Source organism: Anabas testudineus, chromosome 17 (assembly GCF_900324465.2).
Source record: "Anabas testudineus chromosome 17, fAnaTes1.2, whole genome shotgun sequence".
NCBI lineage: Eukaryota > Metazoa > Chordata > Actinopteri > Anabantiformes > Anabantidae > Anabas > Anabas testudineus.
The window spans coordinates 7211336-7238175 of record NC_046626.1 but is presented as its reverse complement, the minus strand read 5'-3'; the positions used below and the strand labels follow the sequence as shown (position 1 = coordinate 7238175).

Genomic DNA, 26840 nt, shown 5'->3' with positions numbered 1-26840 from the left:
AACAAATGAACGGTTTTTGTCTTTTATATTATATATGTGTCTTTTTTTTGCCCTACAGTCAGACAGTTTAGTGTTTGGACATGTTCATGCTGATGAGATGGAAAAAAAAAAAAAAAGAAAAACATCTAATGCAGGAAGCACATATTTGTTTCTGAGGCTTTATTGTCTATTTTATGTGATGACTTAAAGCAATACTTTCCATCATTCCTTCCTCTAACAACAGTAACAAAGAAGAAAAAGAAGACTTTCACAAGGTCATTGCATGACTAGGACCTCTGTCAAAAACTGAGCTAGGAACTGTTTGCTTGACTGAGTTCACTTTACTGTCATTTTGTTGTATTGACAAATCACTTACCTGCGTCCTCTGCTCAAAGAGCTTTGGCTCTGACAAGTTTTATATATTTATATATATATATATATATATATCTATCCTATCTCTTTGCTCAAACTCCGTGGCCGTGTTGTTTGTACCAAGAGCTATTTTCACATCTGAATCTGAACAGTTCTCCCCTCCCTCTGATCCCACCATGTGGCTTAACATCTCATTTGAATGTTTTCCAGAGTATGTTGCCTTTTTATATAAAACATATGTTGGTATGTTTCTGTTTACCTACATGAAAACATTAGAAAACAATTACAACAAAAACACAAAAATCCCCTTATCTTCTCTGCAGTAGCTAGAGCATCAAATCCAGCGTACTGCATTAGGGGTACTCGAGAAGTGAAGGAGGAAGTCCACTGGATTATCTGTCTCTCCTGTTGTATGGGGATCGGAGTGGAAGATGGGATGGCAGATTGAATGAAAGTGGCTACCTCTAGAAGAGGTGGGCTGAGTAGAGCTGGAAAGTTGAAGAATTCAATTGTGGGACTTTTGGAGATGGACGCTGTGATCTGAGTTCAGAACCTGAGGTGAGATTTGTGTTTCACCATGTATCTGATGAACAGGAGACAGAAGGGAAAGCAAAGTGAGTTTGGGTCAAAGTGAATTCACACATTGCGTAATTACTAAACTAAGTATCAAATAACAAATATATGAGGATTCGCGGAAGCGCAAGAGGAAGAATAAATACCTGTCGAGAGTTTCCCAAAAGCGCAAAAAGACCGGCCGGTCCAGATGGCGCCTGTGGCGACTCAGCTCCAGGACGGTCACATCCCACTTCTGCACATTTGGGTCCGTCTTTGCCTCGTCGTACTTCAAATGAAAGGCTCGAACTGAAGTAGAAAGCATGCATCATCTCTCACGTTTTGCTCTGACTGTATTCTGCTGAAATCCTTTATTTGGTAATAACACTTTTCCCCACATACACTTCACCCCCCTTCATACTCACGATCTTAAGCCCATACTACCAAGCAAGTCATCTCACCTCGTATTCAATACAGGAAGTATTTTTGCATAATGCAAGAGGCACAGTTCTATGTTTGCCTGGTTGCCTTTTAATGTTTTATACTTGAATTCTATTCTATCTATTTTTGGCTTCTTCTGAATAAGGAAAACCACCTGAATAGGTTTTAATCATAAACTTCTTGAATTTTGAATCACTAAATAAACTATGTCTGTAAAAATGACTGTGTGTGTTGCTCACTTTTAGCAAAAATATCAACAGGAGATCCATCAGGCAGCAGCCATGGCCAGCCTTTGAACTGCCAGGCAGGACCCTGCACAAACACAGCCACCACTCGATCCCTGCAGGAAGAAACATTTACAGGTTATTTATAAAAAGCTCTAAGATCTCATATATTGATATTGTTGCAATTTGTCTTTTAAGTTTGTTTCCTTATTAGATTTAATGCACTGAAATATGTAAAATATCCTCATAAACAGCACAGGCTCTTGTCATCCTGAGTCATTTTGGTCAACCGCTCATGATTCAGCGTCATGGACGCTGGTGTCAACAGATGAGTCATCTCAAGTGTGGCTGACAGGTGGTCGCTTCATACTACGACCAAGACAAACATCAGCTGATGCACTGCTTGTCCACAGAAACACAGAACCTCAAGATAAAAAGGGGATTCAAATGACACCACATAGCGCTCTATGGGATTATATTGTACAAAAACTAAACCATGGTTACCACAGAGTTCTTGATGGTTTGCCACATCTGGTTGTTAAGTAGCTAAAAAACAAAACAAGAAAACAACTTACCAGTCCTGCGGAGCCAGCTTGAGCGGCTGATCGATGATACGATACGGCACAGTGACGCTCAGTGTTGTGCCGCCGGGCTGGACCTGGTCTTTGCGCCTCTGAAGCAGAACCTCATTGTCACGTGGGATCCCCTGCTTCTTCTTCTCTTCCGACGTGACAAACCTGGTACAGTGAACATAAAAAATATGTCACTTTTCTTCATTTTTACATGTTTCGTGTACACATTACATTTAACCGACTGTCCCCAGACCTCTTGCTTGAAGAGTGGGTGTCCAATACACCAGAGGGACCAAAATAGGTCCAAACAGCATTCTAGTTGACAAATACAATTTCTGTGAAAACAACAAGTGTGATGCAGTCAAACGAGGTTATGTTATGGTTTTCTTCAAAGGTGATGAACTACTAAGGATGCTACTTTTTGGACGCATTTTGCTGGAACGTGAAGCTTTATATCACTTGTAGCACAAAGTCATGTATGCATATCTTATAAAGGTATGCAAGACCCCATTTACAGACTAATTGTTTCAAACCAAGTCAACCCAAGACACAAAGTAAATGTCATTGTAAATGTGATGCATCTGTGTGAGTACAAAGCTTGACAGCTCAGGAAATTGTCTATTCTAGTGTATTCTATAAAGAAAGTCTATAAAAAAAAACTGGTGTCAAAGACGTATTTTGCAATTCATGTAAGCGTGGTTGGTCGTGTTCTATGCAAAAGCTTCCTTCTATTTTTTTATCCAGGAAATGACCAAAGAAACATTTGAAACTTTTACATTAATTTTAAGTGTTTGAGTTAAATTTTATCATCAATAGCATTATCCAACAATGCTGTAGAAAAAAGAAATCTATAAAGCTTAACCTTATTATGAAAACTCCTGAACACTGTGTTATTGTAACTGATACTTACTTTAGATCCTGCAAAAGATCTTTAGCATTAAGCATCGTGATGAGCGAGGTCGTGGCGGCTGGGATGATGATGATGGGTGTCCGGGACCCTTTCAAAAAACAATAAATATCACAGTGGGTTAAATAGAGAGTTTATAAAAATGAATAAGCACAGTTAAAAAACAGATAAAGATTCATAATAAGACTATGTCAAAAACATAGAACCTCATCTACCTTTCTTCTGATTTGGTGGAGGTCTGGCTTGTGACACTAAAGGGGGAAGAAAACAAACAAATGTCATTTAGAACATGCATATGTAACAGTCAAAATTAGAAAGTACTGGAACGGTGTAGTCAAACCAACTCAGATTGAGAGTGAAAAAAAGTATCCGTGTCAAGCCTGTGACAGTGATTGGCATCACTAAATTGTTGGATTCTTCTTTACGGCTTCTACTGAAGTTTGTTTAAGTGAGAATTTCCCCTCTGATGAAGTTCTGTGTTGAGCTGGAATATTTTGGATTATTGTCTTGCCGCATGATGTGAGAGGATAGAGCATGATTTTGTGACAGTGATTAGTATCAATCAAACGAGAACGAGCAATTCTCATATGAACAGTTTCTGTATACCTCTGAATTTGTGCTGTTGTCATATCAACAACAAAAAATAGGAAGCCTTTTCCAGACACAGTCATGTAAGCCTGAGGCAAGACACTACCTTCAAGATGCTTCACAGTTTCGCTCTGGTTTGGGATTAGATCCTATCTTTGGAGGTTAATCTTCATTTCATTAAGCCCATGAAACATAGTCCTTTGTGGTTAAGGGGTTTGCATCCTATGCTATAAGCAATACTTTACAATGTTGCATTTTTAACATATCAAGTTGTAAATACCATGAAATTAAAGTGGAAATTGTAAAATGGTGTCTGGTATCCATCTTCTGATCATTTATTGGAAGTAGTTTTTTTTGCTCATTTACTAATCTCTATTACAGTTCTAGGTCAAATGTGTCATTCAGATCATCACTCAAAACACCCAAACTGAAGCTGCTTTGTTGCGCTCTTGCATAAAAAGAAGTGTGGAGGAGCAAACAAAGCGTCTTTCACAGAGATACATTCCTCTAGCTCATGAACACAGCATGTGTGTGTTAAGTATTAAAAAAAACCTATTTATTAGTTCCTCATAACTGTTCTTGTGGGTGAGCAAAACTGCTCCAGAACTATGACAAGTCCACATCTTTTGGATTTTCCTGAACCATGCTAATATTTTTGGTTGTTAAATGCACTTCTCCACCTTGTCTAGTTCTATATCAACAAAAAATAAATAAATAAATCACGTACAGTTGCTCCATTACAGTAAATAATATAGAGTTTCTGTTTTTCCCCTGCTCTCTGTCAGCACATTTACTGTACATGTACTTATTAACCAGGTTACTCAGAGAATCTGGAAATGAGTTAACCTGTGTATACACACAGCAGATGAGTAATCAGGTTTCTTCTCTACCTTGGGCTCATTTTGGAAGCAAGGTTCAGAGATTTTAGATGTAAAGACAGAAGAGACTGCTTCCTAACTAAACCCGCAAGTCAAAGGGGTGACACACAGACAGTCCCAGTGTTACTGAATTCAAGAAAGAGATCATGAAAAGTGACTTATTAAGATCATTTGTTTTAGTTTTAGCTGGATTATGGGTGAACTTGTAATGATTTCCTCTTTCAATGAGCTGTAATTCTCTGCTGAATTAGTGTCGGCAGCCATTTACATCCTCTCTTGTAAAAAGCTGATTAGAAAATTGGTTATACATGACAGAGTAATAAAAGTTCTCTTGGAGAAATCTACCTGGTGAAATTGGGTTTCTCTAATCCCCTACCCCTATTACGGAAATCAGGATTTGTGTTTACATGACAGTTAAATCAGCTGACTGTAATCTGGTTACTTATTTTATCCAGTAAAATTCCTCTGCTATTCCATGAAATGACTTGTGCAGTCAAATATAGTTAGTTATTAAAATAAATCAGCATTGTGCAACCTTAAAGTATTGTAAGCAGATTAATGCCTCCATGTACACAGACATGTCAAATGTTACACTAACCTGGGCGAGGGACAGGTGGCAGTGCTGGGGTCTGAGCCTTTCGAGCAGAGGCTCCTTCCTGAAAGAAAAAAACAATAACAACAAACAAACAAAATTAAAAAGCTTATATTCAGAAACATACTTTAGTGCAGGCCTCGTGAAGAACATTCACAGCAGCTTTATGGAAAGCTAAGCTGGCTGTTGGTGGTAGTGTGCCTAACCAGCTTTTAAAAGTCAAACAACATCAGATAAATACAGTCTAAGAGGAAAATTAAGCTAAGTTATGGGAAAATAGGAAATGTTGCATTTACAAGCCTGTGGGGGTTTTTCCACATTATTTAAACAATTCTTGAAAAACAAGGTGCTTTACTGATAGATTTGCTCATCCATCACTCCCTCAAGGTCACTATTGATTTCCTGTCGAGGAGTAAATGTGCATAGTCAGAATGGGGATTAACAGGAGGCCACCCGTGTTTCAAGGTCTAACAGTAACATCTAGTGACATTTCTGCAGGCCAGAGCTCACATTGTCAGAAGACACAGAAACATGTAGACCTGTGTGTCATATAGTATGTCATCCCGGAATTCAGACACCGCAACAAAACTCAACACAGATATGTCAGAAACAGACACGTCACTATATCCATGTTAACGGCCGACCTACAAAACAGACTTCTCATAGTTCCAAACATACAGTATATCACGTTTCTTTCAGTTTGTCTGATTTAGGTTAATCTCTAAAGTCCGAATCTGAAAATCTAAATAAATTCTGCTTTCAGATTTCCTGGCTTGTTAAAAAACAAAAACGTACCTATTATACAATCATAACAAGTCATGGAAGACCAACCAACAAATTATTTGCTTCACGACGACTTACATAGTTAAAACACGATTAAAATAACAGTTTCAGGTTGGTTTATTTTTATTTATACAGATAGCCACCATATACCACTATAGCCCCTGTTGCAGCGAGATGTCAGTGAGATTATGGCATATTAAGTGAATGTGAGTATTAACTATAGTGTGTCTGTTTAAAAATCGACAATTAAATCTCAAATAAATGTGCCATTTAATGTGCATATAACCTATAATCAGCGAACACCAGAAAATAAGGCCTGTACCCTTTCAGTTTGATTATGTTAAATTTAAATAAAGCTTTTTAATTTAGCTTTTTGTTGATGTGTATGTTTTTCCCCCAAATAGTTGATAGTGCTAGTAGATCATGAGGTCATGTCATTTATTTATTTTGAAAAAGGAATGGAGGATTATATAATTTTAATAATGTTATGTTTCATACAGTTTTTAAAAACATAAATGTGTCAGACACACAAATCAGTTTGAAGCTCTCCTAAAATGTCTGTTAAACAGATGAAAACATAAGAAGCACAAACTGAACACAATCACATAAGAGACCTGTGTGTAGCCTCTGTTAACATGCTCAAGAAGTCCCTTGAAATAAATAATTCAAGTTACATTTCCTCAGCAAAAATAATGAACAGTGTGTCAATATTTCATAGGTTTCATTTAGACAGTCCCCCAGCATCAGCAATTAAAATTCTTCTTGAAGGGTCATGATGATGCTAGAACAATTCATCCCTGCCAATCCAAGCAATCCTCGTGTCAAAACCACTGAGCTTTTAGAAAGCAACAGCTCTGTGCTGCAGCTGTTGCTTACAGGGCAACATCTTTACATAAACACTTACAACAACAATAAAGCCAATATTAAACATAACTTATAAATCTACTCTCAAACATTAATGGCATCTTTATGAGTAACAAATACATTTGTTTTCTCTTCTCTTTCCACTAGCTGCAGGGAAGTGCCTACAATTACAGTGCGTTACAGATAAAACTCCTTCTCAGCAGCAGCTTGTGCATTTCCACTTCCTCTCCACTGACAGTACATGATGCACCAAGAGATGCTCTGCTCTCCACATTACAGCTTTGCCACACAGTATCTGATGAACTACGAGGTGAGGAAAAAGAACAACCCATTAGGAACTGGGTGGCAGCCATCTGATCGACACAAACATCTTGTGAGGTACAGAAGTATTGGTTTCCCAACAGTCTGGCCCACTGAACTATAATATTACCAGGAGAAATATCAGATGCTTAAAAAATGCATGAATTGGGAAGTTGGACATTTTTTGGACATCAATTATGAAATAGCTACTCGTGACTAGCTAAAAATGATACACCGAGTAAAATCAAGATTAGATGAGGTCGTGAGTAACAAGGTAACATAATTCACTCATTGCTCAGCTCTTACGGTCAACACTAGCAGTATGACATTGACATTTCAAAGTAGACTATCAGGAATGGGTGCTTGGATGCCCCATGGCAATACAGTATACATTTACTGGACTTAAAAAATAGCTTGTAGCAGGTCTATTCAGAGAGCTACTTCACAAATGAAATGTGTATAAAACATACCTTTGTCTCAACCTTTGTTTAGCTACCAACTGAGAAGATTATTTCACGCTGTTAATTTGCCTGATACTACAAGTATAAAAATACAAGATGAGCAAGAGGCAACTGAAACTATTGTGATCCCTATGGGCATGCATGCAAGAACAAGCATCCTTCATCTGCTGATGCCTCTGGGAAGAAACATTGCTTCTAACCACAGTGTGGTATGATTAAAATGACAATGGTTGAATACTAAAGATTCATGGACCAACATGGCTGAATGAGCGCTGAAGCATTGCTTTAATTATCTGTAGTCCAATCACTGTTCAGCACAATAGAATGGCAGTGGACACATTCAAGACAGTAACTAAAATGGGGTTGCATTGTTCATCATTACACCATAGCATGTAACCGTTCATTTTTCTGCCTTTTAGACAGTTTGGGCAATCAGCAACCCTGAAAGAATTGTGCACATGTAGGTGCTGCAATGAAGGCTTCTCTCCTCTTACTTCAATACATTCAGATAATTCTTTATTCCTCTTTCTGGAGAGTAGGTATGAATACAAATAGGTCAAGAGCCCAACCCCCTCTTCCCCTCCCCTTTAACAGAGCAGACAGCAACAGCAGCAGAGACGGGGTGACGTGGTGGAAGAGCGTACTGCCACCAAGCCTGGAGCTGCCTTTCAGAAAGAAAAACACAACTCACAGCACTGCCTCCTGTTCATCATCCTCCACCCCCGCTGTTCTCACCTCTCTAGTCATCTTACAGACAACACAATGACAGCGCAGAGGGGCTGCTGAAAGAGGGGGGTGAAAAGAGGAAAAAAAACGACAAAAGACCAGGGAAGTGGTTGGAAGAGAGGGAAATTCACACAGGAGCATGTGAATGAAAAGGACGAGGAAACCATAACTAGCACGGAAATGAGAGGAAAAGCTAAACAAATGGATAGAAGCATACGCAGAGATCAAGCCAACCTATCCACTGCTGCTTTGTCATGCACAATATGACAAGCAAGGACAGTGAAAGGACCCAGAGCTGGAGCTAACTGTCAGCTACTGACTCTTCTTTATTTGGCCAGAAGCAGCAGCAGTGCAGCACCGTTAGCATCAACCCTCTGGGGACAATGCGCAAAGGTAAATGGAGAGACTGCAACACTGGAGCTCCGACACATGTTCTGCCCATGCACGCAAACACAGATACACTTGCATGTGTCTGCATGTGGTAGGTGGTTGATGGTAGCTTCTGGAAGAGGACTACATTTACATGCGACTAACCACTAACAGACCAATGACTATGAGCCTTTCTGAATAAAAGAAGAGGTTTATTTGTCACAAATCAAAGAGGGAATGAATGAGGACCTGAGTCGTCAAGCCCAAGTGGGACGTGACTGTGGTTTGGATAAGAGTTCAGTAGAAGCGGAGACCAAGTGGGCATTATCACATCGACGAATGATGGATACCAGAATGAGAACAGTACTTAGATTAAAGCTGGTAAGTTCACTCTATGGGCTTAAAATACAAATGCACATCAATGCTAAGCTTAAGTAAAAATAGTTTATGCAGCAGCTATCAACCTTCAGTTACAGGATGTGAGGGGTGTGCCTTTTTCTAACTAACTGATTTCCCGTTCTGTTGATGCATAGAAGAGACAGAGTCTTTTCAGTGCCTCTGAGATTTCACAAACCTCTCTTTGTTTTGTTGGGGGGTCCTTTAAGAGGGTAGTGTATAAAAAGAACACAATCCACTTAAGGGTGCTAGCACCACACAAACGGACACTGTTTAACGATTTTTCAGCTAGATTCTGTTCAAGAGCAAAAGATATTTAGGAACATATTGCTGTTCATCAGTCTGAACTGTCCCTTTAAATTACTTATTTGGTTAAAAGGGGAATCAAAAACTAGTATTCCAAATCAAGATGTGAACGTAAATACTCATAAGGACTAAAGAGGAAGTGCAAACGCTAGTCACCCTTCTGCAAGCTTCCATGCACAGTTGTTTGGAGCATGCCAAAGACACAGATACAGAACAGCTGATTTGCCATCATCAATTGCTCCTACAGCAGCACAGATTAGACAAACAAATGTGGCTACAAAACATGTGTATTTTATTGCTCAAATATATTCTCTCCTCCCCTCTGTCTTATAGGCAGTTCCTGGACAACAATACAGTAATTTACATATATGGAAATGAGAGGTCATTACTGGACCAAAGCTGGTTAGCAACCTCCCACATACACTTTAATTTCTCACCTCCAACCAAGGAGAGAAGAAGATTTGGGACCTGCTGACAACGGACTATAGAAGTGTGATGGCTGTCTGAGTGATTTAGTGCTGGCAGAACCATGCAGTGGAGACGACGGCATTGCTGTACCCACATGGCTAAACTTCTCCTTGTTCTTCTTTCACTTTTGGGTCTACTCGTTTTTCTGGGTCATCAGGTTTGGCTGCCTAGACTTACAGGTAAGCCGTGGTGGAGGGGGCATCCTGTTGTGTATGGAAGTGGTGGACTTACCATCAAAGCCAAACTAAACATCAGCTCCCAACATTCATTGTGGCGGTTCGTTATTGTTCCTCAGCCAACTTCAAACCGTGATTTCAACATCAGCTCTCATGAAACGGATGACGTGTTGTCTCCTCAAGGCAACACAAGTTTTGAGAACACTGTGGTGGTCAACACCAGCCAGACTCAACAGGGAGGCCCGAGTGGCATTATAACTCATGGGCCTTTTCATTATATCATTAATGAGCCAGGCAAATGTGCAGACAAACAACCTGCACCATTTCTGGTGTTGCTGATAGCGACTGAAGCTCGGCAGGTAGAGGCAAGGAATGCCATAAGGCAGACATGGGGCAATGAGAGTGTTGCCTCAACTCTGGGATTCATCAGGCTCTTCCTGCTGGGGAAAAACGATGGGGAGCTGGGACTTTTACAACAAAGGATGCTAGAAGCAGAGAGCCGGAGGTATCACGATATAATTCAGCAGAACTTTCTGGATTCATACAAAAACCTGACTGTGAAGACATTAATGGGAATGAACTGGGTGGCGATGCACTGTCCACGGGCGAGCTATGTCATGAAGACAGACAGTGACATGTTTGTCAACACAGAGTACCTTATTTATAAACTGCTCAGGCCAGAAGTGAAGCCCAAGAAGAACTACTTCACAGGCAACAACATGAGGGGCTATGCTCCCAACAGAAATAAAAACAGCAAGTGGTACATGCCCCCAGAGCTGTACCCAAGTGAGAAGTATCCCACCTTTTGCTCGGGGACTGGTTATGTTTTCTCTGGAGACTTGGCGAGGAAAATCTATCGAGCATCTCTAAGTATCCGCCACCTGCATTTAGAGGATGTGTATGTGGGAATTTGCCTCGCTAAGCTCCGGATTGAAACCTCACCACCGCCAAATGAATTCCTGTTTAACCACTGGCGTGTGTCTTACTCCAGCTGCAAGTACAGCCACCTGATAACATCACATGGGTTTCATCCCAATGAACTACTTAAATACTGGCATCACCTACAGAGCAACAAAAACAATGCCTGCATTAATACATTTAAAGAGAGAACGAGCAGGACGCATATGAGAATGAACAGAGAGAAACAAGCTCAATAAGGGAAACTTTTACACTCACAAGCTCCTAGTTGGATGCAAATCTTTCCCATTTCAGCTGTTGCTTCATGATTTCATATTAATTGATTGATGTACACTTTATCCACATGGAAACTCAACGTGAACTCTGCATAAATGTTGTGTAATAATATGTGAAGTGCTTTAAGAGTCTTTTTGTACAAAAGAGATGAAAAGTTGCTTCTGTGTCCAAATGCTAATGTACAATTTTACAAAAGAATAAACTGTGAATAAGAAGTGTTTAACTGTAGTTACAAATCTACAGTTTTGTAATGATGTAACATCTACTGTATGTCTGTTTTGTACATCATGTGGATCTAAACTCAAACCTAGAATGGACAGTGCCAATAAACGTCAAAGTATATTAAACATTTGGCAGTATGTATTACATTTTTAAGTAAGATGTTATTGCAGTGGACTCGGCAGCAAAACCAATATCATGACATGACAAAAGAGAGGTCTCTGACTCTCTTTGAAAGTAGGAGCTATGGTACACAGCATTCTTTGGTTACTCCTGGTATTTATTTTAATGCTTCAGAAACAGGAAGTAGTTCTTACCGTTACTGACTTCAGGGTCATGCCGTGGTAGGTGCCCATGGTATCGATTTTGAAACCCTCAGTTTCTAGGAAAACATTAAATAAGTAGTTGTAGATTACTGGTAGAACAAAAGAATTGTGCTAAAGCTGGTAGCTATGTTGGCAGACTGAACCCTTCAATTCCTTTCTTTACATAAATAATTTATAAAAGTATATATTATAAACTGAAAAGTGATACTTTAAAGTGTGGTGTTGTCTGTCTGCAGAGTGTAAGGTGATCTATAGCATGTCCATTGCAAACAAGTGTATCACTAAAGTAAATCATACTGTGCAAACCTCACATCAATTATGTTTAAATTGTCCCAGAAACTAGAGTTTGAAGTAGCTTAAAGAGAAGGACAGTACCAATTCAGTGATATCTAACTACTTTGAGACAAAAAAAAGGTATGAACAATTTACAATAACACACATTTTCTTTTGTAAATGTTAAAACATTAGCCAGAGAAATGCTAGTAAAACACACCTTCTTTTCCTTTGAATCGCTCCTGATCGTATCTGTTGTAGGCAGCTGGGACAGGCTGCTTGTTCCTTAGGGACGGGTCCTTGAAACACGAACAATTAATTATTATAAAAGACATGTATATGTGTTAGTGGGTTCCTATTGCAACGCATATATAATATACAGTAAATATAGTTCTTACCACTTGAGCGGCATTCTGTGCTGGTCTCTGTTCTGGTGCTCGCCCTTCTTCTCTGGCTTTCACCGACTGAAGAATAGCAAAAATATTCTTGGAGAAGTTCTATAAAGAAAAAAGAAGATTGGAATATGTCAAACAGGTTTACATACATACAAATATTACTATCATTTGGTGTTTTAGGATGCACATACAAATACTCACGGTTTTCTGCATTCATTTGTCATAAAATGTGATCTGATCTTCATCTAAATCAAGAGTATTAACAAATCTAATGAAATAACAAAAAAATTCTGACCAGCAATTGCAGTGATTGGGGGAGGGGAAGGGAGATGGAGGTTGGATTCCCAAGTGTATCAAAAATTTTAATCAGCATAATGTGAGAATGTCTGTATGACAGCGTGTGGTGGTGGGGACTCTATAGCAGTTAAAAACACTCAGATACTTTTCCACTAGCACTATGAGGTTTTTATGGCTTTTTCAATGAAAAACATGAAAGATCAGAACATTTTTGTGTTATTATTTTAGGCCCATCATATTCGTTAATACTCTTGACTTAGATGAAGATCAGATCACGTTTTATGACAAATTAATGCAGAAAAACATGAAACTCCAAAAGGTTCACATACTTTTTCTTGCCACTGTAAATTAACTCTAAAAACAGTTCTCTAAACTGTTTATTTAGAGCATATTTGGAAAGAGATAGTATTTGTGTGCTTATGGGCTTTCAAGTGAGATATATTGTGACCCAATGCTGCCATCTACTGACACGTTTTTCTGTATTTGTGTTCAGTGCTGTATTTTAGCAGTGAACTGTGTGTTCATGTAATGCCACTTTCTATCAAAGACATACTGTATGTGGAGCAGAGTAAATTGTGTTAACCACTGTGCAGGTACAAATACGAGAAAATCCTCTCGTATGCTCATCTGGCACAATCCAGTATTTTGGGAAAAACACCTATTTGCTGTCAAGAGAAGCGGAAGAAAAAACAAACAAACAAAATAACACTGTAGAGAAATATGCTTGTTACAGGATATAATTAGCTAAAAGAGGACTGACCTTGCCAGTGCTCTGGAGAATGGTTGTCCTGGTCCTCCAGACCCTTTCTCTGCTGACAATATCTCTAGTGACATCCACCTCTGCATCCACAAAGCTTCTCTGCTTCAGGGTTATGTCATCATCAAGATCTGTTTTGATGGTGGAACGTTTCTTGGCCATAATCTTGGCTTTGATGGCTGCAATTTTCTCCACTGACATGGCTTCAGAGAGTGATCTGGAGAAGAAGAGAAGTTTTTGATCATTTCAACAGCTCACTACAGCTGTTTTCACATATAAAGCTCTTCTTACTCTGAAGATCGGCTAGTTCTCGCTGTTTATGTAAAAGCGAGTGGACTTCAGGATTTTAGTCATTCTAAAAATGACTTACTGAGAACTCGTTTGTGAGTGTCAATGTGGAGTAAACATGCTGTTCAGGGTCATCAGTTTAATACTGAGTCCAATAAATCTTAGTGGTAAAATTATTTACTATGGGGACGATATTATCTCACATGTAAAGGACATTATAAATAAATATAGCTGGTTGACATTTATAATACCTGATCTGGTCTGTCTGCACAATGCCCTCTTTGTGGCCCTCCAGACGGGCAGCCAGACGCTCCTTGTCCAGACGCACACGTTCTTCATCCTTAAGATGACAGCAGTATACAGAATTATTTAGCAAACTACAGAATCAAACACAAAATAATTTCACAAATCAGTGATTACATACCAGTGCTGAATTTACAAAATGATTAATCTTAGGTGCAGCCTGTTGCCAGTGTACACAACGATTCAGAAAAAAGTTAGTTTAGTAATTAACGCTGTCTGCTGCATGGACACATGTGTCAACTATATAGGTTATTGTTGTTTAGTAACTACCACATTACCATATATTTCATTTATTATCGCGTGAAGCCATACCGTATAATTGTTTAAATTGAATGTGGTTGAAAACCTGTTGAGATTATAGCTACCTGCTCTCACTATAGTGAAACATACAGGACATCCAGCTTTTATCAGCAATCAGCAACACACCTTCATCAGTTTGAGTCAGTTTACCTCAATCCTTGGTTTTTTGGCTTCAGAGGATACTTCATCAGCTGCTCGTTTGACTAAAAAGCAAAGCAGAACAAAGCAATGGTCTTAAGTTTATTCGTTTTAGCACCAATTTACCTAACTATAATACTATACATTTAATGCAATTTATGAAGTTATAATCACAGTTGTACAATATAATAATCTGTGCTCAAAAATAATAGTTGCAGGTGGAACTAGATTTTCAAACTTCATGTAACAAATGCGATGTAACCTTACCTTGTGTTGGCCTTTGTAAGCCTATTTCTATGGGCGCACTTCTGTCGATACTTGTTGATGTCGCTTTGAAAACACAAAATTAGAAACCAGTTAAATCCACTACACATAGGCCTCTCTTCATCACAGGATTCTAATCACTGAAACGTGTTTTATTAAGCATGTGTATGTAATGTAAATTTTCTGAAAAAAAAAAACAAAAAAACAAACAAAACAAAACAAAGAAAAACAGTGGTGTTTGACAATGACCACAGATCTCCCACGTGCTACTTACAACTCTCCCCATTGAGATATGACAGCAAGCCCTTTCGATCAGGTCGCCTGACAACAGGGATGTTCTCTGTCTGTAAACAACATACAGACACTCAAAAACACTTTCTGAAGAAGACATACTGAGAAAAAAGGGGCTGAAACTGATTGTAAAGTAATATTTTACTGAATAAAAAAAAGTATATGTTCTGACATGTTCAGGGCATTTTGATAGTAATTCCAGATGACTTACTGCAGCTCTTCTGACATATGATGGATGTGGGAGATGCACATTGTTGAGTAAGAACAGAATAGAGTCCAAAGTATAGTACTCTTTGGGCTGGCCCTCTTTACCAGTACTGCAGATAGAAACCCAAGCAAAAGAAAATAAAAATCACACAACCTTTATTTTGAATGATTTGTCTACTTTACTACAACAGTATATGATTTAGAAGGTACACAGACTACTGCAGGCTGTACTTTTAACTTGACTATCAACAGTTACTCTGCCGGCTAATCTAGCTACTAATCCCTACGTAACTTCGTTTCTTGCTTCACATTTACTGCACTTGCTTTTGCACTGTAAAAAAGCCGCTTATGGTCTTGGTTGTAAACAGTGAAGCCATCAATCTTACTGCACTGGACCCTAGACTCTATGGGAACACAACTTAGCGCTTGCTAACGTCGCTAATTGGTTAGCATCACACCACTAGTTACTGCAACTTTAGCAGCGCAGCTGTCAAAAACGATATATACATAAGTTAGCAAAAGCTAAATAGACGTAGGTAGAGACCAACAAAAACGTCCAATGATCTATGGTTACAACGAATAAGCGTTATACTAAAGTAACCAGAAGTGCTTAAAGTTTGAGGTACAACAGCGAGGACGGGAGTTAGGTTAGCATCTAGCGTTAGCAGCTAGCGAACCTTACTAGTAACGTTAGCACAATGAGATGAGCGTCAACTGCGGGCCTACAACGCCATTTATAGATGTTTTAGCACTGACATACCCCCAGATTATGTAGTTAGTCTTGACGTTTTTCGGCCAGGAGAACTCTCCAAATATAACTTCATCTCCTTTTGCGACGATTTCCTTTTTCTGAATATTATACTGACGAAGAACACTCAACACATCCGCCATCTTCACTTGTCTTGATATAGTGTGTTTGCAAAGCCCCCAGTTATCAACATTATGAGGCCTCGCAGGATGCCTGATCGGAATTCAACTTTTTACAATTACTTAGTTACAAGTCAGTTAGTTGCAAAATGTCATGCCCGGGCGAATTAAATATGCCACTTTGGTCATGCTTTTAATTAATCGGCACTGGCACTCAGTACTGGTAGAGTCCTAGTGCCTTGCAAATAAGGCACTTCCACAGCATGGGTTGAAAAACAGAGTATGTTCATGTTGGGACAATGTCAGGAATTACACAAGAACACAAGCAGATTTGAAAAGCAGCAAAGTGTTTATTGGGGGTTTACATCGCCACTATAGTCAAGTATTTACATGTTATGCAAAATGGATACAGTATGATGGGAAAGAAACTGACTGTGGTGAAATATTTGTAAAATCCTAAACCTTATAATATACTATCTCTCTCTTGTATTATTATTATTTCAACTTCAAACGTGTCAGTGATCATATTACACAAATATTTTACTTTATATCATTTGACCTTTGACCAAAAAGACAGCAGACATTGTCTGAACACTGAAAACAACAGTATCAGCATGTTTGGACAAAATCCTTCACAGTAACATGGTCAGGAGTCTTTCTTTATAAACTGTGAATTACACCAGAATGATTGATGAGTGATAGGTTCAGTGAATAGAATCAGTAATTACAGCAATCACTGTTGATTAAAACATAAAGCACCATTGCAGTCGTTTCCTTTGAATTTCCCAAAAAATAATTGGCCCCCAACCCTAAAACATTAAGCAGGGTGTTTATTCTGTTTGAAGAAATATAAAGCGTTGTACTTTAAATCTCTACTGATACATGTTTTACAAAAGTACATTCAATTCATTTTATTCCAGGAAGGATGCTATCATCAGTTAGTTTTTTTGCATAACAAACATTCTTACATCAAAAAGAGGCTACAGAAACATTACTATGCTAGCAGATTCAGTCTTGGTAAACAGTTGTTAATAGCTATAATCTGTCCTTCCTGGACACAATTACACAGTAAAATCCTAATTGTGGTGCATAGAATTGAGACTAAAATATGAGAACAAGTCATTTTCTCACACTTACAGTATACTGACTTACAGTCCCAAACATTGGCGTTATTGTTTCACAAAGAAAAATAACTGGTAACACAAATAATTCCCACAAAATAATGTGTTATAACATTTAGGAGCACCAAGGGTAATCTTTTATAAAATAAATTTAACACAAGCAGAACAGTTTCAAAACAAATATGCTTTAGGGGAAAACAGATGTTAATCCAACTAAAAATTTATCATAAAAGTTAAATGCAAAAGTTGTGTAAATGGAATTCTACACATATTACTATTCAAACTTTTCTGATTCACTAAAACTAACAATTTAAAAGAACAGTCATAAAATATCAAGGTATTCTGTTGACTTTTGGTGCTTTATTTCAATTGATCTTATTTATTTGTGTTGATTTATAATGATGCTACATTAAAGAGAGAGACATGCTCTCAAATTTCAAATGCCTCTACCATCAAACCTGTTATATCATACCATAGATACATACCGGACCAGAGTACATCCCCTGAAAATAAACCTACAGTTGCACTATGCCTCATAACATTCTGACTCTTACATGGTTCCTTTTATTAATCTGCCAACATCTTGCCATAAGTGAAAGGAATTTGTTGTTGATTAGGGTTGTGTCTCAACAAGGAACCATCAGATCTCTGAATAGCCCATCATACAGAATGCCTTTTGCTCTGTAACTCTTGACAGCGTGATGTGCCATATGACATATTATGTTTTGTCACGCTTCCTTTTAGAATTTCAGAAAAAATATATCCACATAACATTTCCAGAGTGCTGTCCAGCCCGCTGGACACTTTGTCAACTGACTTGTAAGCAACAAAATACAAAAAGAGAAATTGGAATTGTCAATGTCAACATCTTTTGGATTAGTGCTGTTTTAGGGCACCCTACATGCTAAGAGAACCACATTGGTCCACTTTGTGCCATCTGTTTGTTTGACCATATGACTCAGAGACAGTAATTGTTCAGATCAGATCCTGGGCAAGGTTACGAATGACACTCAAAGCTCCAAGGTCGAAGCCACAGATGCTTAGTACACCTCTGTCTTCTGTATCTGCAATGGCGTGTCCAATGGAGGTCAGCCCACACATCACTAACTTGGAATTGAGTCCCGATTTCTATTGAGAAAATCCACATAAAAAAAGACAGGTTACATAAGTGCAAGTAAACACTTCCCCCAATTACTCATTCTACTTGATTTCTTTGAGTACCCTGGCTACTTACAGTGAGTATAAGTAAACTCAGTCCAAGTATATGTATACACGGATTTACTTGGAAATTAAAAGTTAATTATTTAAACTTTTCTTAATATGATAAAGACTCACTAGCAAACCAGATGTGTGTGTGTGCTTTTTTTTAAAGGCCATGTTCTGTAATTGCAGAAAATTAATTGTGTCACTCAACCAATTATTGTCTAGTTGACATAACAAGAGTAATGTATAACAAAACCTGTGCACTGGTCAAATGGCAAGCAATTAAAGAAATTAAATGCCAAATCAGCTTTAATATAAATAATTAATAAAAATTGAAAAGAAATCTTATTATTTGCCTAATTAGATGATTTTTGTGTAAGCTTTTTAAAAAAGAAAGACAAAAAAATTACTCAATTAATGTTATTGCCAAGCATAATATAATGTACTTGTCTGTACTTCTTCAAAGATGCCACTGGGCTGGAAGTAAATGTCCACAAGGGATTGTTGGTTAGAATAATGAACATATCTACAGCTTTGTCATTCTCCGTGGCCCACGTAATGGGAAGGCTGCAGTCCGTGCTCCCAGCTGGGATCTAGGACGAAGGGTAAAAAAAAACAAAACAGAATGATGTGTTCAGTGAAATCAATGTAAACATAAAGGCTGGTCTACTCCTAGACTTTGTTCAATTTTTTTGAGAGTTTGGAAGTATAGTGCTGCTTTGGTGGTTATACATAACATGTCCTTACTCCTCAGTTATACCTGTTGATTTCCTGACTGTCTTACCTTAACCAGCTCAACTGCAGTTTGTGCAAGAGTCATATCAGCCGAAACAGAGCATGGAACCAAAGCTCCTTCGGAGTAGGCTAGCACATGTGTGTCTGTCTCTGTCCTTGCAAAAATCTGTGACAGACACAAAGGTCAACAGAAAAGCATGATGTCACAAAAATGTTTCCACTTGCATACGCACACAAGCTGACAAACCAAACAAATACTCATACACATGAGAAAAATAATTGTGATGGTGGACAATAATCGTGCTGTGGAAGAAATTCCACAGGAATCCCCACTATGTGTCAACAGACCAATTCCTTGACCCGACGCTCCCCCAAAAATGGGGCGGACAGAGTCCTGCTTACAGACACAGCTGTTCCAACTGAAACAACAATTATCCCCTAAACCTATTTAGCTTTTGCACTGTCTGTCATACCATTGTAACGGCTGCAGCAGCGACGGCTGTGCTGATTGACGTCCCTGGGACGATGCTGCTCAGTGATGTGCTCACGTCTACTGCCACTACGAAGCGTTTGCCCACAGGCTCCACATTCTAAGGACAGAATTGTTACAGTAGAAAACATTATTTCAATTATCTAATGCTAGTTGTTTCTGTCATCTTTAATAATCTGTGAGAAGCTCTGTAAAAAGAAAATACCATAAAGCTCTTGTAAAAGGCAGAGTCCATTGCTTTGAGGATGCTGCTGTCTGGTTCCCATTTGGTTTTTCCCTGAAAGCCTTGGCCTCTTTTGTAGTTCTCTGAAGCCAAGAGAATGCTGAAAGGGTGGATCTTCGCCTAGTGTGTATAAAACAGACACCAAATAGTTGTACACTGGTTTGTGTTTCATTCTGTAAATCAAATCAGAAAAAGTTTGGGTTCTACCTTCTTAAGTGCCATCTCGCTCTGGATTCTGTCACATAGAGCTTGCGTTTCTGAGCTTCCCAGTTCAATTGTTTTGTTTGATGTCATCCTACCCAAGATCCTCAGCACTGCCTGGAGAGGCATTTCCTTCAATAGAGCTCTCCATACCTACAAAAAACACATGACCAAATATTTCTTTAACACCAGCTTATATACTATATGCTCATATCCAGGATTTATGTCAGCAGCTCATTTCTTAGGAGATCCAACAACATTTTGTCATTTATTTCTCAAAAAAGTGGAAAAAGTTTCTTGAAATCCAGCTGAAATACTCTGTGACACTGTAAGCTTGTTTTGTATCTAATTATCATTTACTGCCATTAGTCATTTCTATTTGGCTGTTTGGTTTTTCTCCAAAGAGATGCAAGAAGCAAGTAAATTAACTAGGACAGGGAGAGGAGAGTTATAGCAAAGTGCCAAGAGAAAATATTTTAGTTTCCTTATTTCTTTCATTGTTGGACCACTGAGCTGAAGAGATATGCTTGGGGCCTTTTGCTGTGTGCTGTAGGGAGCACCAGGCACCCTTCCTTGCTTGGATAAAGGTGTAACAAAGATAAGAAGGTGCTGTTGGGTTGACCACTATGTAGATTTAGTGTCAGAGCTTTAAAGTTATCAAAGACAGGTATAATTCAGTGTCACTGGTGTGTATTGTGAATTTGAAGATAGCACAAGGAAGCTCTGTAAATGACCATCCACCATAAACCATAAACATCACAGAACAATGATGTAAAGAAAGAAAAACACACTCACTTGTTTGGACTTCAGGTGGTCCGTTAGTAGCTGCTCCCGCTCCAGTTTATGTTCCTCTATTAGATTGATGACCTCTGTTTCATCACAGCTGTGCTTGACCTTCTCCACCACCTCAAGATATGAAAGCACTTTGACAACTACTTCTGAGTTTTCTTTGTCCGCATATGCAGCCTGGACTTCTTTCCATCCTTTTGTTACATATTTGCTGATCAAGGCAATTGCTAGAAAAAACAAAGGTATGACCATTACAATATAGTTTTACAATAGTTTTTCAAATATCAAGTATAATTATCTTTTTGTCAATGTGGAAGACTGTTTATGTTTCTTCTCATTCTTTTCTCTGTATCATCACAACCTCTAAATCAGTTTAATCCTCCCACATTACTTACTGTAACGTTGTTGGGTGAAATAGTGAAATGGTACCTCTTGAATCTGTATTAAAGCTTATTGGCATTTAACTTGATAATATAACAATCCTTTGAGTTAAATGAATACCTCTAGAGTTTCACTGTAAAAAACAGGAAATGATGTGGGTTGTATAAACTCACCTTCATTAGCTGGTTTGGTGTGAGAGAGTCTGAGAAGATCCTGGTGTGACCATCCCACTCTCTGTTTACATTTGGTCACAGCCGCAGCCAGACTCACAGCATCTTGCTCATTGTACCAGTCAGACACTGCTTTCCTCAGGGCACGTCCCCAAATTCCACACTTCATGCCCTCTTTTAATTCCTTCTTGTACTGGATGAAAGAAAACAGATGGGCAGGGTCCCGACAAACTTCCTTAAGGGCTTTGAATGCTGCCTGCCTAGTCTTCAGCTCAGAGTGCTGAGAGCACAAAGCCAAGGCAAAGAAGGAGGGGCCAAGTCTGACAGCTTGCCCATCCTGGGCAAACCGTTTTACCTCCTCTACCACCTCAGCACCTCGTCCCTCCTGTAGCAGAGAAAGAAGGGCTCCGGCGCTCTCCATGCTGACACGACCCTCCTCTCTTGCAGTGTAAATGTCTCCCTCAGAGCCATAGCAGAGGAAGCGGCACAGCCTGGTCTTGTCGCTGACCTCCCATGCACAGTCACCACCTGCTGAGTTCAGGGTGTGGTTGCTTGATGAAGATATCGTAGTGCTTCCTGATGGCTCCATTGTAACTTTAGGCAAGGCCTGAAGCAGAGAATGGTGAAAGAAAATGTTACCTACTTATTAGAGCATTATCAGTGTTATACTTACAGATGCAAGAAAAAGTTCAAGATTTAAGAGATTTATTGTCATACATACATTACACTGTACAATGAGATTTTTATTTGCAATCCCTCCTTCCATGGTAATAGAAATAAATAGAATAGAAATAAAGTAATGACACTGTCACAGTCAGGTCATTTTTTGACCAATGTCTGCAAAAAAACAAAAACAAGAAATTGCAGACAGTGCTGTTACTTGTCTTTAGTTAAGAAATCCTTTCAACTTTACCATACATCAGATTAAACCACCACTGATCAATAATAATAATCAGTGGACTATTCACATCAGCTCAGATCAATGGGTCAAAGTTATGCAGAAGCAGTGGTAACTTATGAAGCATCACTGAAAACTGCAAACTATACAAATGCATGAAGCTCTAATGTTAACAAGACAAAAACTGTGGTCAACATCATCATGAACACATAAATAACACAGATAACACGACCTGCTCATTGACAGAAAGACTTTAAATCCGATTGGACATCATGATAGTATTTATTTATAGAATATGCCAGACTTGAGGACATATAATGTCTAAGTCAGCTCCAGCGACCTTATCGTTAACTACTAGCTCAACTAGCTAGTCGAGCAGCTAGTCGAGCAGCTAGTCGAGCCTAGCTATCGTTACCCGTTCAAGTTGCTAACTTAGCGTTAGTCAAGCTATCACAGAGGGCAGTCTGGACAAGTTGGTTAACGTCAGCCCACTGTCTATGATAATAATATATTAATATATTAGTTAGTAATGGAGCACAGATATCCAGCCTGTTCCTAACATTGCTCAGCTGAGAGCCAGCCGGTCTCCTCCGACCACTAACTACGAAGCCCCACATCTCGGCTTGATCTCAGACGGACACCGGAAAGCTGCGGCTCCGCGGCTTCATGCAGCTCGTCTGGGGATGGGCAGCTGGCTACGTGCCTACAGCTACACTGAGCTTAGCTCCATTGTGTCGACATTCCTGTTAACGCACAGACAATAATATGTTTAATACTGTTTATGTGAGCGAACTTACCACAATATCTCTACACAGCGCCTAAGTATCGGATGTGGCTAGTTGGGAAAGGCCTCCCCTCTGACCGTCAGTGAGATAACCAGGGGCGGTGCCGCGATGGATACTGGGATACAGAGTACCATCCTACTCTCTGTCTCTGCCTCCATGTTTACATGGATACTGGGATACAGAGTACCATCCTACTGTCTGTCTCTGTCTCCATGTTTACATGGATACTGGGATACAGAGTACCATCCTACTCTCTGCCTCCATGTTTACATGGATACTGGGATACAGAGTACCATCCTACTCTCTGTCTCTGCCTCCATGTTTACATGGATACTGGGATACAGAGTACCATCCTACTCTCTGCCTCCATGTTTACATGGATACTGGGATACAGAGTACCATCCTACTCTCTGTCTCTGCCTCCATGTTTACATGGATACTGGGATACAGAGTACCATCCTACTGTCTGTCTCTGCCTCCATGTTTACATGGATACTGGGATACAGAGTACCATCCTACTCTCTGTCTCTGCCTCCATGTTTACATGGATACTGGGATACAGAGTACCATCCTACTCTCTGTCTCTGCCTCCATGTTTACATGGATACTGGGATACAGAGTACCATCCTACTCTCTGCCTCCATGTTTACATGGATACTGGGATACAGAGTACCATCCTACTCTCTGCCTCCATGTTTACATGGATACTGGGATACAGAGTACCATCCTACTGTCTGTCTCTGTCTCCATGTTTACATGGATACTGGGATACAGAGTACCATCCTACTCTCTGCCTCCATGTTTACATGGATACTGGGATACAGAGTACCATCCTACTCTCTGTCTCCATGTTTACATGGATACTGGGATACAGAGTACCATCCTACTCTCTGTCTCCATGTTTACATGGATACTGGGATACAGAGTACCATCCTACTCTCTGTCTCTGCCTCCATGTTTACATGGATACTGGGATACAGAGCACCATCCTACTCTCTGCCTCCATGTTTACATGGATACTGGGATACAGAGTACCATCCTACTCTCTGTCTCTGCCTCCATGTTTACATGGATACTGGGATACAGAGTACCATCCTACTCTCTGCCTCCATGTTTACATGGATACTGGGATATAGAGTACCATCCTACTCTCTGTCTCTGCCTCCATGTTTACATGGATACTGGGATACAGAGCACCACCCTACTCTCTGTCTCTGCCTCCATGTTTACATGGATACTGGGATACAGAGTACCATCCTACTCTCTGTCTCCATGTTTACATGGATACTGGGATACAGAGTACCATCCTACTCTCTGTCTCCATGTTTACATGTATACTGGGATACAGAGTACCATCCTACTCTCTGTCTCTGCCTCCATGTTTACATGGATACTGGGATACAGAGTACCATCCTACTCTCTGTCTCCATGTTTACATGTATACTGGGATACAGAGTACCATCCTACTGTCTGTCTCTGCCTCCATGTTTACATGGATACTGGGATACAGAGCACCACCCTACTCTCTGTCTCTACCTCCATGTTTACATGGATACTGGGATACAGAGTACCATCCTACTGTCTGTCTCTGCCTCCATGTTTACATGGATACTGGGATACAGAGTACCATCCTACTCTCTGTCTCTGCCTCCATGTTTACATGGATACTGGGATACAGAGTACCATCCTACTCTCTGTCTCTGCCTCCATGTTTACATGGATACTGGGATACAGAGTACCATCCTACTCTCTGCCTCCATGTTTACATGGATACTGGGATACAGAGTACCATCCTACTCTCTGTCTCTGCCTCCATGTTTACATGGATACTGGGATACAGAGTACCATCCTACTCTCTGTCTCTGCCTCCATGTTTACATGGATACTGGGATACAGAGTACCATCCTACTCTCTGTCTCCATGTTTACATGGATACTGGGATACAGATCACCATCCTACTCTCTGTCTCCATGTTTACATGGATACTGGGATACAGAGTACCATCCTACTCTCTGTCTCCATGTTTACATGTATACTGGGATACAGAGTACCATCCTACTCTCTGCCTCCATGTTTACATGGATACTGGGATACAGAGTACCATCCTACTGTCTGTCTCTGCCTCCATGTTTACATGGATACTGGGATACAGAGTACCATCCTACTCTCTGTCTCCATGTTTACATGTATACTGGGATACAGAGTACCATCCTACTGTCTGTCTCTGCCTCCATGTTTATATGTATACTGGGATACAGAGTACCATCCTACTGTCTGTCTCTGCCTCCATGTTTACATGGATACTGGGATACAGAGTACCATCCTACTCTCTGTCTCCATGTTTATATGTATACTGGGATACAGAGTACCATCCTACTCTCTGTCTCTGCCTCCATGTTTACATGGATACTGGGATACAGAGCACCATCCTACTCTCTGTCTCTGCCTCCATGTTTACATGGATACTGGGATACAGAGTACCATCCTACTCTCTGTCTCTGCCTCCATGTTTACATGGATACTGGGATACAGAGTACCATCCTACTCTCTGTCTCTGCCTCCATGTTTACATGGATACTGGGATACAGAGCACCATCCTACTCTCTGTCTCCATGTTTACATGGATACTGGGATACAGAGTACCATCCTACTGTCTGTCTCTGCCTCCATGTTTACATGGATACTGGGATACAGAGTACCATCCTACTGTCTGTCTCTGCCTCCATGTTTACATGGATACTGGGATACAGAGTACCATCCTACTCTCTGTCTCTGCCTCCATGTTTACATGGATACTGGGATACAGAGTACCATCCTACTCTCTGTCTCCATGTTTACATGGATACTGGGATACAGAGTACCATCCTACTCTCTGTCTCCATGTTTACATGTATACTGGGATACAGAGTACCATCCTACTCTCTGCCTCCATGTTTACATGGATACTGGGATACAGAGTACCATCCTACTGTCTGTCTCTGCCTCCATGTTTACATGGATACTGGGATACAGAGTACCATCCTACTCTCTGTCTCCATGTTTATATGTATACTGGGATACAGAGTACCATCCTACTCTCTGCCTCTGCCTCCATGTTTACATGGATACTGGGATACAGAGCACCATCCTACTCTCTGCCTCTGCCTCCATGTTTACATGGATACTGGGATACAGAGTACCATCCTACTCTCTGCCTCTGCCTCCATGTTTACATGGATACTGGGATACAGAGCACCATCCTACTCTCTGTCTCTGCCTCCATGTTTACATGGATACTGGGATACAGAGCACCATCCTACTCTCTGTCTCTGTCTCCATGTTTACATGGATACTGGGATACAGAGTACCATCCTACTCTCTGTCTCTGCCTCCATGTTTACATGGATACTGGGATACAGAGTACCGTCCTACTCTCTGTCTCCATGTTTACATGGATACTGGGATACAGAGCACCATCCTACTCTCTGTCTCCATGTTTACATGTATACTGGGATACAGAGTACCATCCTACTCTCTGTCTCTGCCTCCATGTTTACATGGATACTGGGATACAGAGTACCATCCTACTCTCTGTCTCCATGTTTACATGTATACTGGGATACAGAGTACCATCCTACTGTCTGTCTCTGCCTCCATGTTTACATGGATACTGGGATACAGAGCACCACCCTACTCTCTGTCTCTACCTCCATGTTTACATGGATACTGGGATACAGAGTACCATCCTACTGTCTGTCTCTGCCTCCATGTTTACATGGATACTGGGATACA

At 39.9% G+C, this 26840-nt stretch overlaps 3 protein-coding genes across 4 annotated transcripts; 1 reads left to right on the top strand and 2 right to left on the bottom strand.

Moving 5' to 3' along the window:
* Positions 1-142: 142 nt before the first annotated feature.
* On the bottom strand, positions 143-16107 carry cdc73 (cell division cycle 73, Paf1/RNA polymerase II complex component, homolog (S. cerevisiae)). Its single transcript, XM_026374467.1, has 17 exons — positions 15967-16107; positions 15211-15316; positions 14983-15052; positions 14712-14774; positions 14457-14509; positions 13955-14043; positions 13419-13632; positions 12365-12463; positions 12187-12265; positions 11685-11749; positions 5112-5169; positions 3263-3298; positions 3051-3138; positions 2144-2305; positions 1584-1684; positions 1071-1212; positions 143-934 (listed from the first exon to the last, which is right to left on the bottom strand). Exons 1-17 carry the CDS (start codon positions 16095-16097, stop codon positions 898-900), a joined length of 1593 nt encoding a protein of 530 aa, XP_026230252.1. The 5' UTR covers positions 16098-16107; the 3' UTR covers positions 143-897.
* On the top strand, positions 8066-11644 carry LOC113171782 (beta-1,3-galactosyltransferase 2-like). The gene is made up of 2 exons (XM_026374468.2): positions 8066-8989; positions 9644-11644. The coding sequence occupies exon 2, from the start codon at positions 9840-9842 to the stop codon at positions 11109-11111; it is 1272 nt and encodes a 423-aa protein (XP_026230253.1). The 5' UTR covers positions 8066-8989; positions 9644-9839; the 3' UTR covers positions 11112-11644.
* A 296-nt stretch (positions 16108-16403) lies between the features above and the next one.
* Positions 16404-23213, bottom strand: ro60 (Ro60, Y RNA binding protein). Of its 2 annotated transcripts, none has more exons than XM_026375450.1 (9): positions 23082-23213; positions 21390-21993; positions 20842-21062; positions 20053-20199; positions 19828-19965; positions 19606-19722; positions 19182-19298; positions 18844-18990; positions 16404-18322 (listed from the first exon to the last, which is right to left on the bottom strand). In XM_026375450.1, the coding sequence occupies exons 2-9, from the start codon at positions 21973-21975 to the stop codon at positions 18170-18172; spliced, it is 1626 nt and encodes a 541-aa protein (XP_026231235.1). In that variant the 5' UTR covers positions 21976-21993; positions 23082-23213; the 3' UTR covers positions 16404-18169. The 2 variants fall into 2 exon arrangements, with proteins under 2 accessions (XP_026231235.1, XP_026231234.1); XM_026375449.1 differs by lacking the exon at positions 23082-23213 and adding an exon at positions 22108-22152.
* Between the last annotated feature and the right edge of the window lie 3627 nt (positions 23214-26840).

Coding starts and splice junctions, on each gene's coding strand:
- ro60 (XM_026375449.1), bottom strand. CDS start 22,152: ATGGAAGGAGGGATTGCAAATAAAAATCTCATTGTACAGTGTAAT. Junction 20,200..20,841: donor ACCACCTGAAGTCCAAACAA/GTGAGTGTGTTT, acceptor TGTTTTTTGTAG/GTATGGAGAGCTCTATTGAA. Junction 19,723..19,827: donor CCTTTTACAAGAGCTTTATG/GTATTTTCTTTT, acceptor TTCTGTCCTTAG/AATGTGGAGCCTGTGGGCAA.
- cdc73 (XM_026374467.1), bottom strand. CDS start 16,097: ATGGCGGATGTGTTGAGTGTTCTTCGTCAGTATAATATTCAGAAAAAG. Junction 13,633..13,954: donor GTGCAGACAGACCAGATCAG/GTATTATAAATG, acceptor CTTCTTCTCCAG/ATCACTCTCTGAAGCCATGT. Junction 12,464..13,418: donor TTCTCCAGAGCACTGGCAAG/GTCAGTCCTCTT, acceptor TTTTCTTTATAG/AACTTCTCCAAGAATATTTT.
- LOC113171782 (XM_026374468.2), top strand. CDS start 9,840: ATGCAGTGGAGACGACGGCATTGCTGTACCCACATGGCTAAACTTCTC.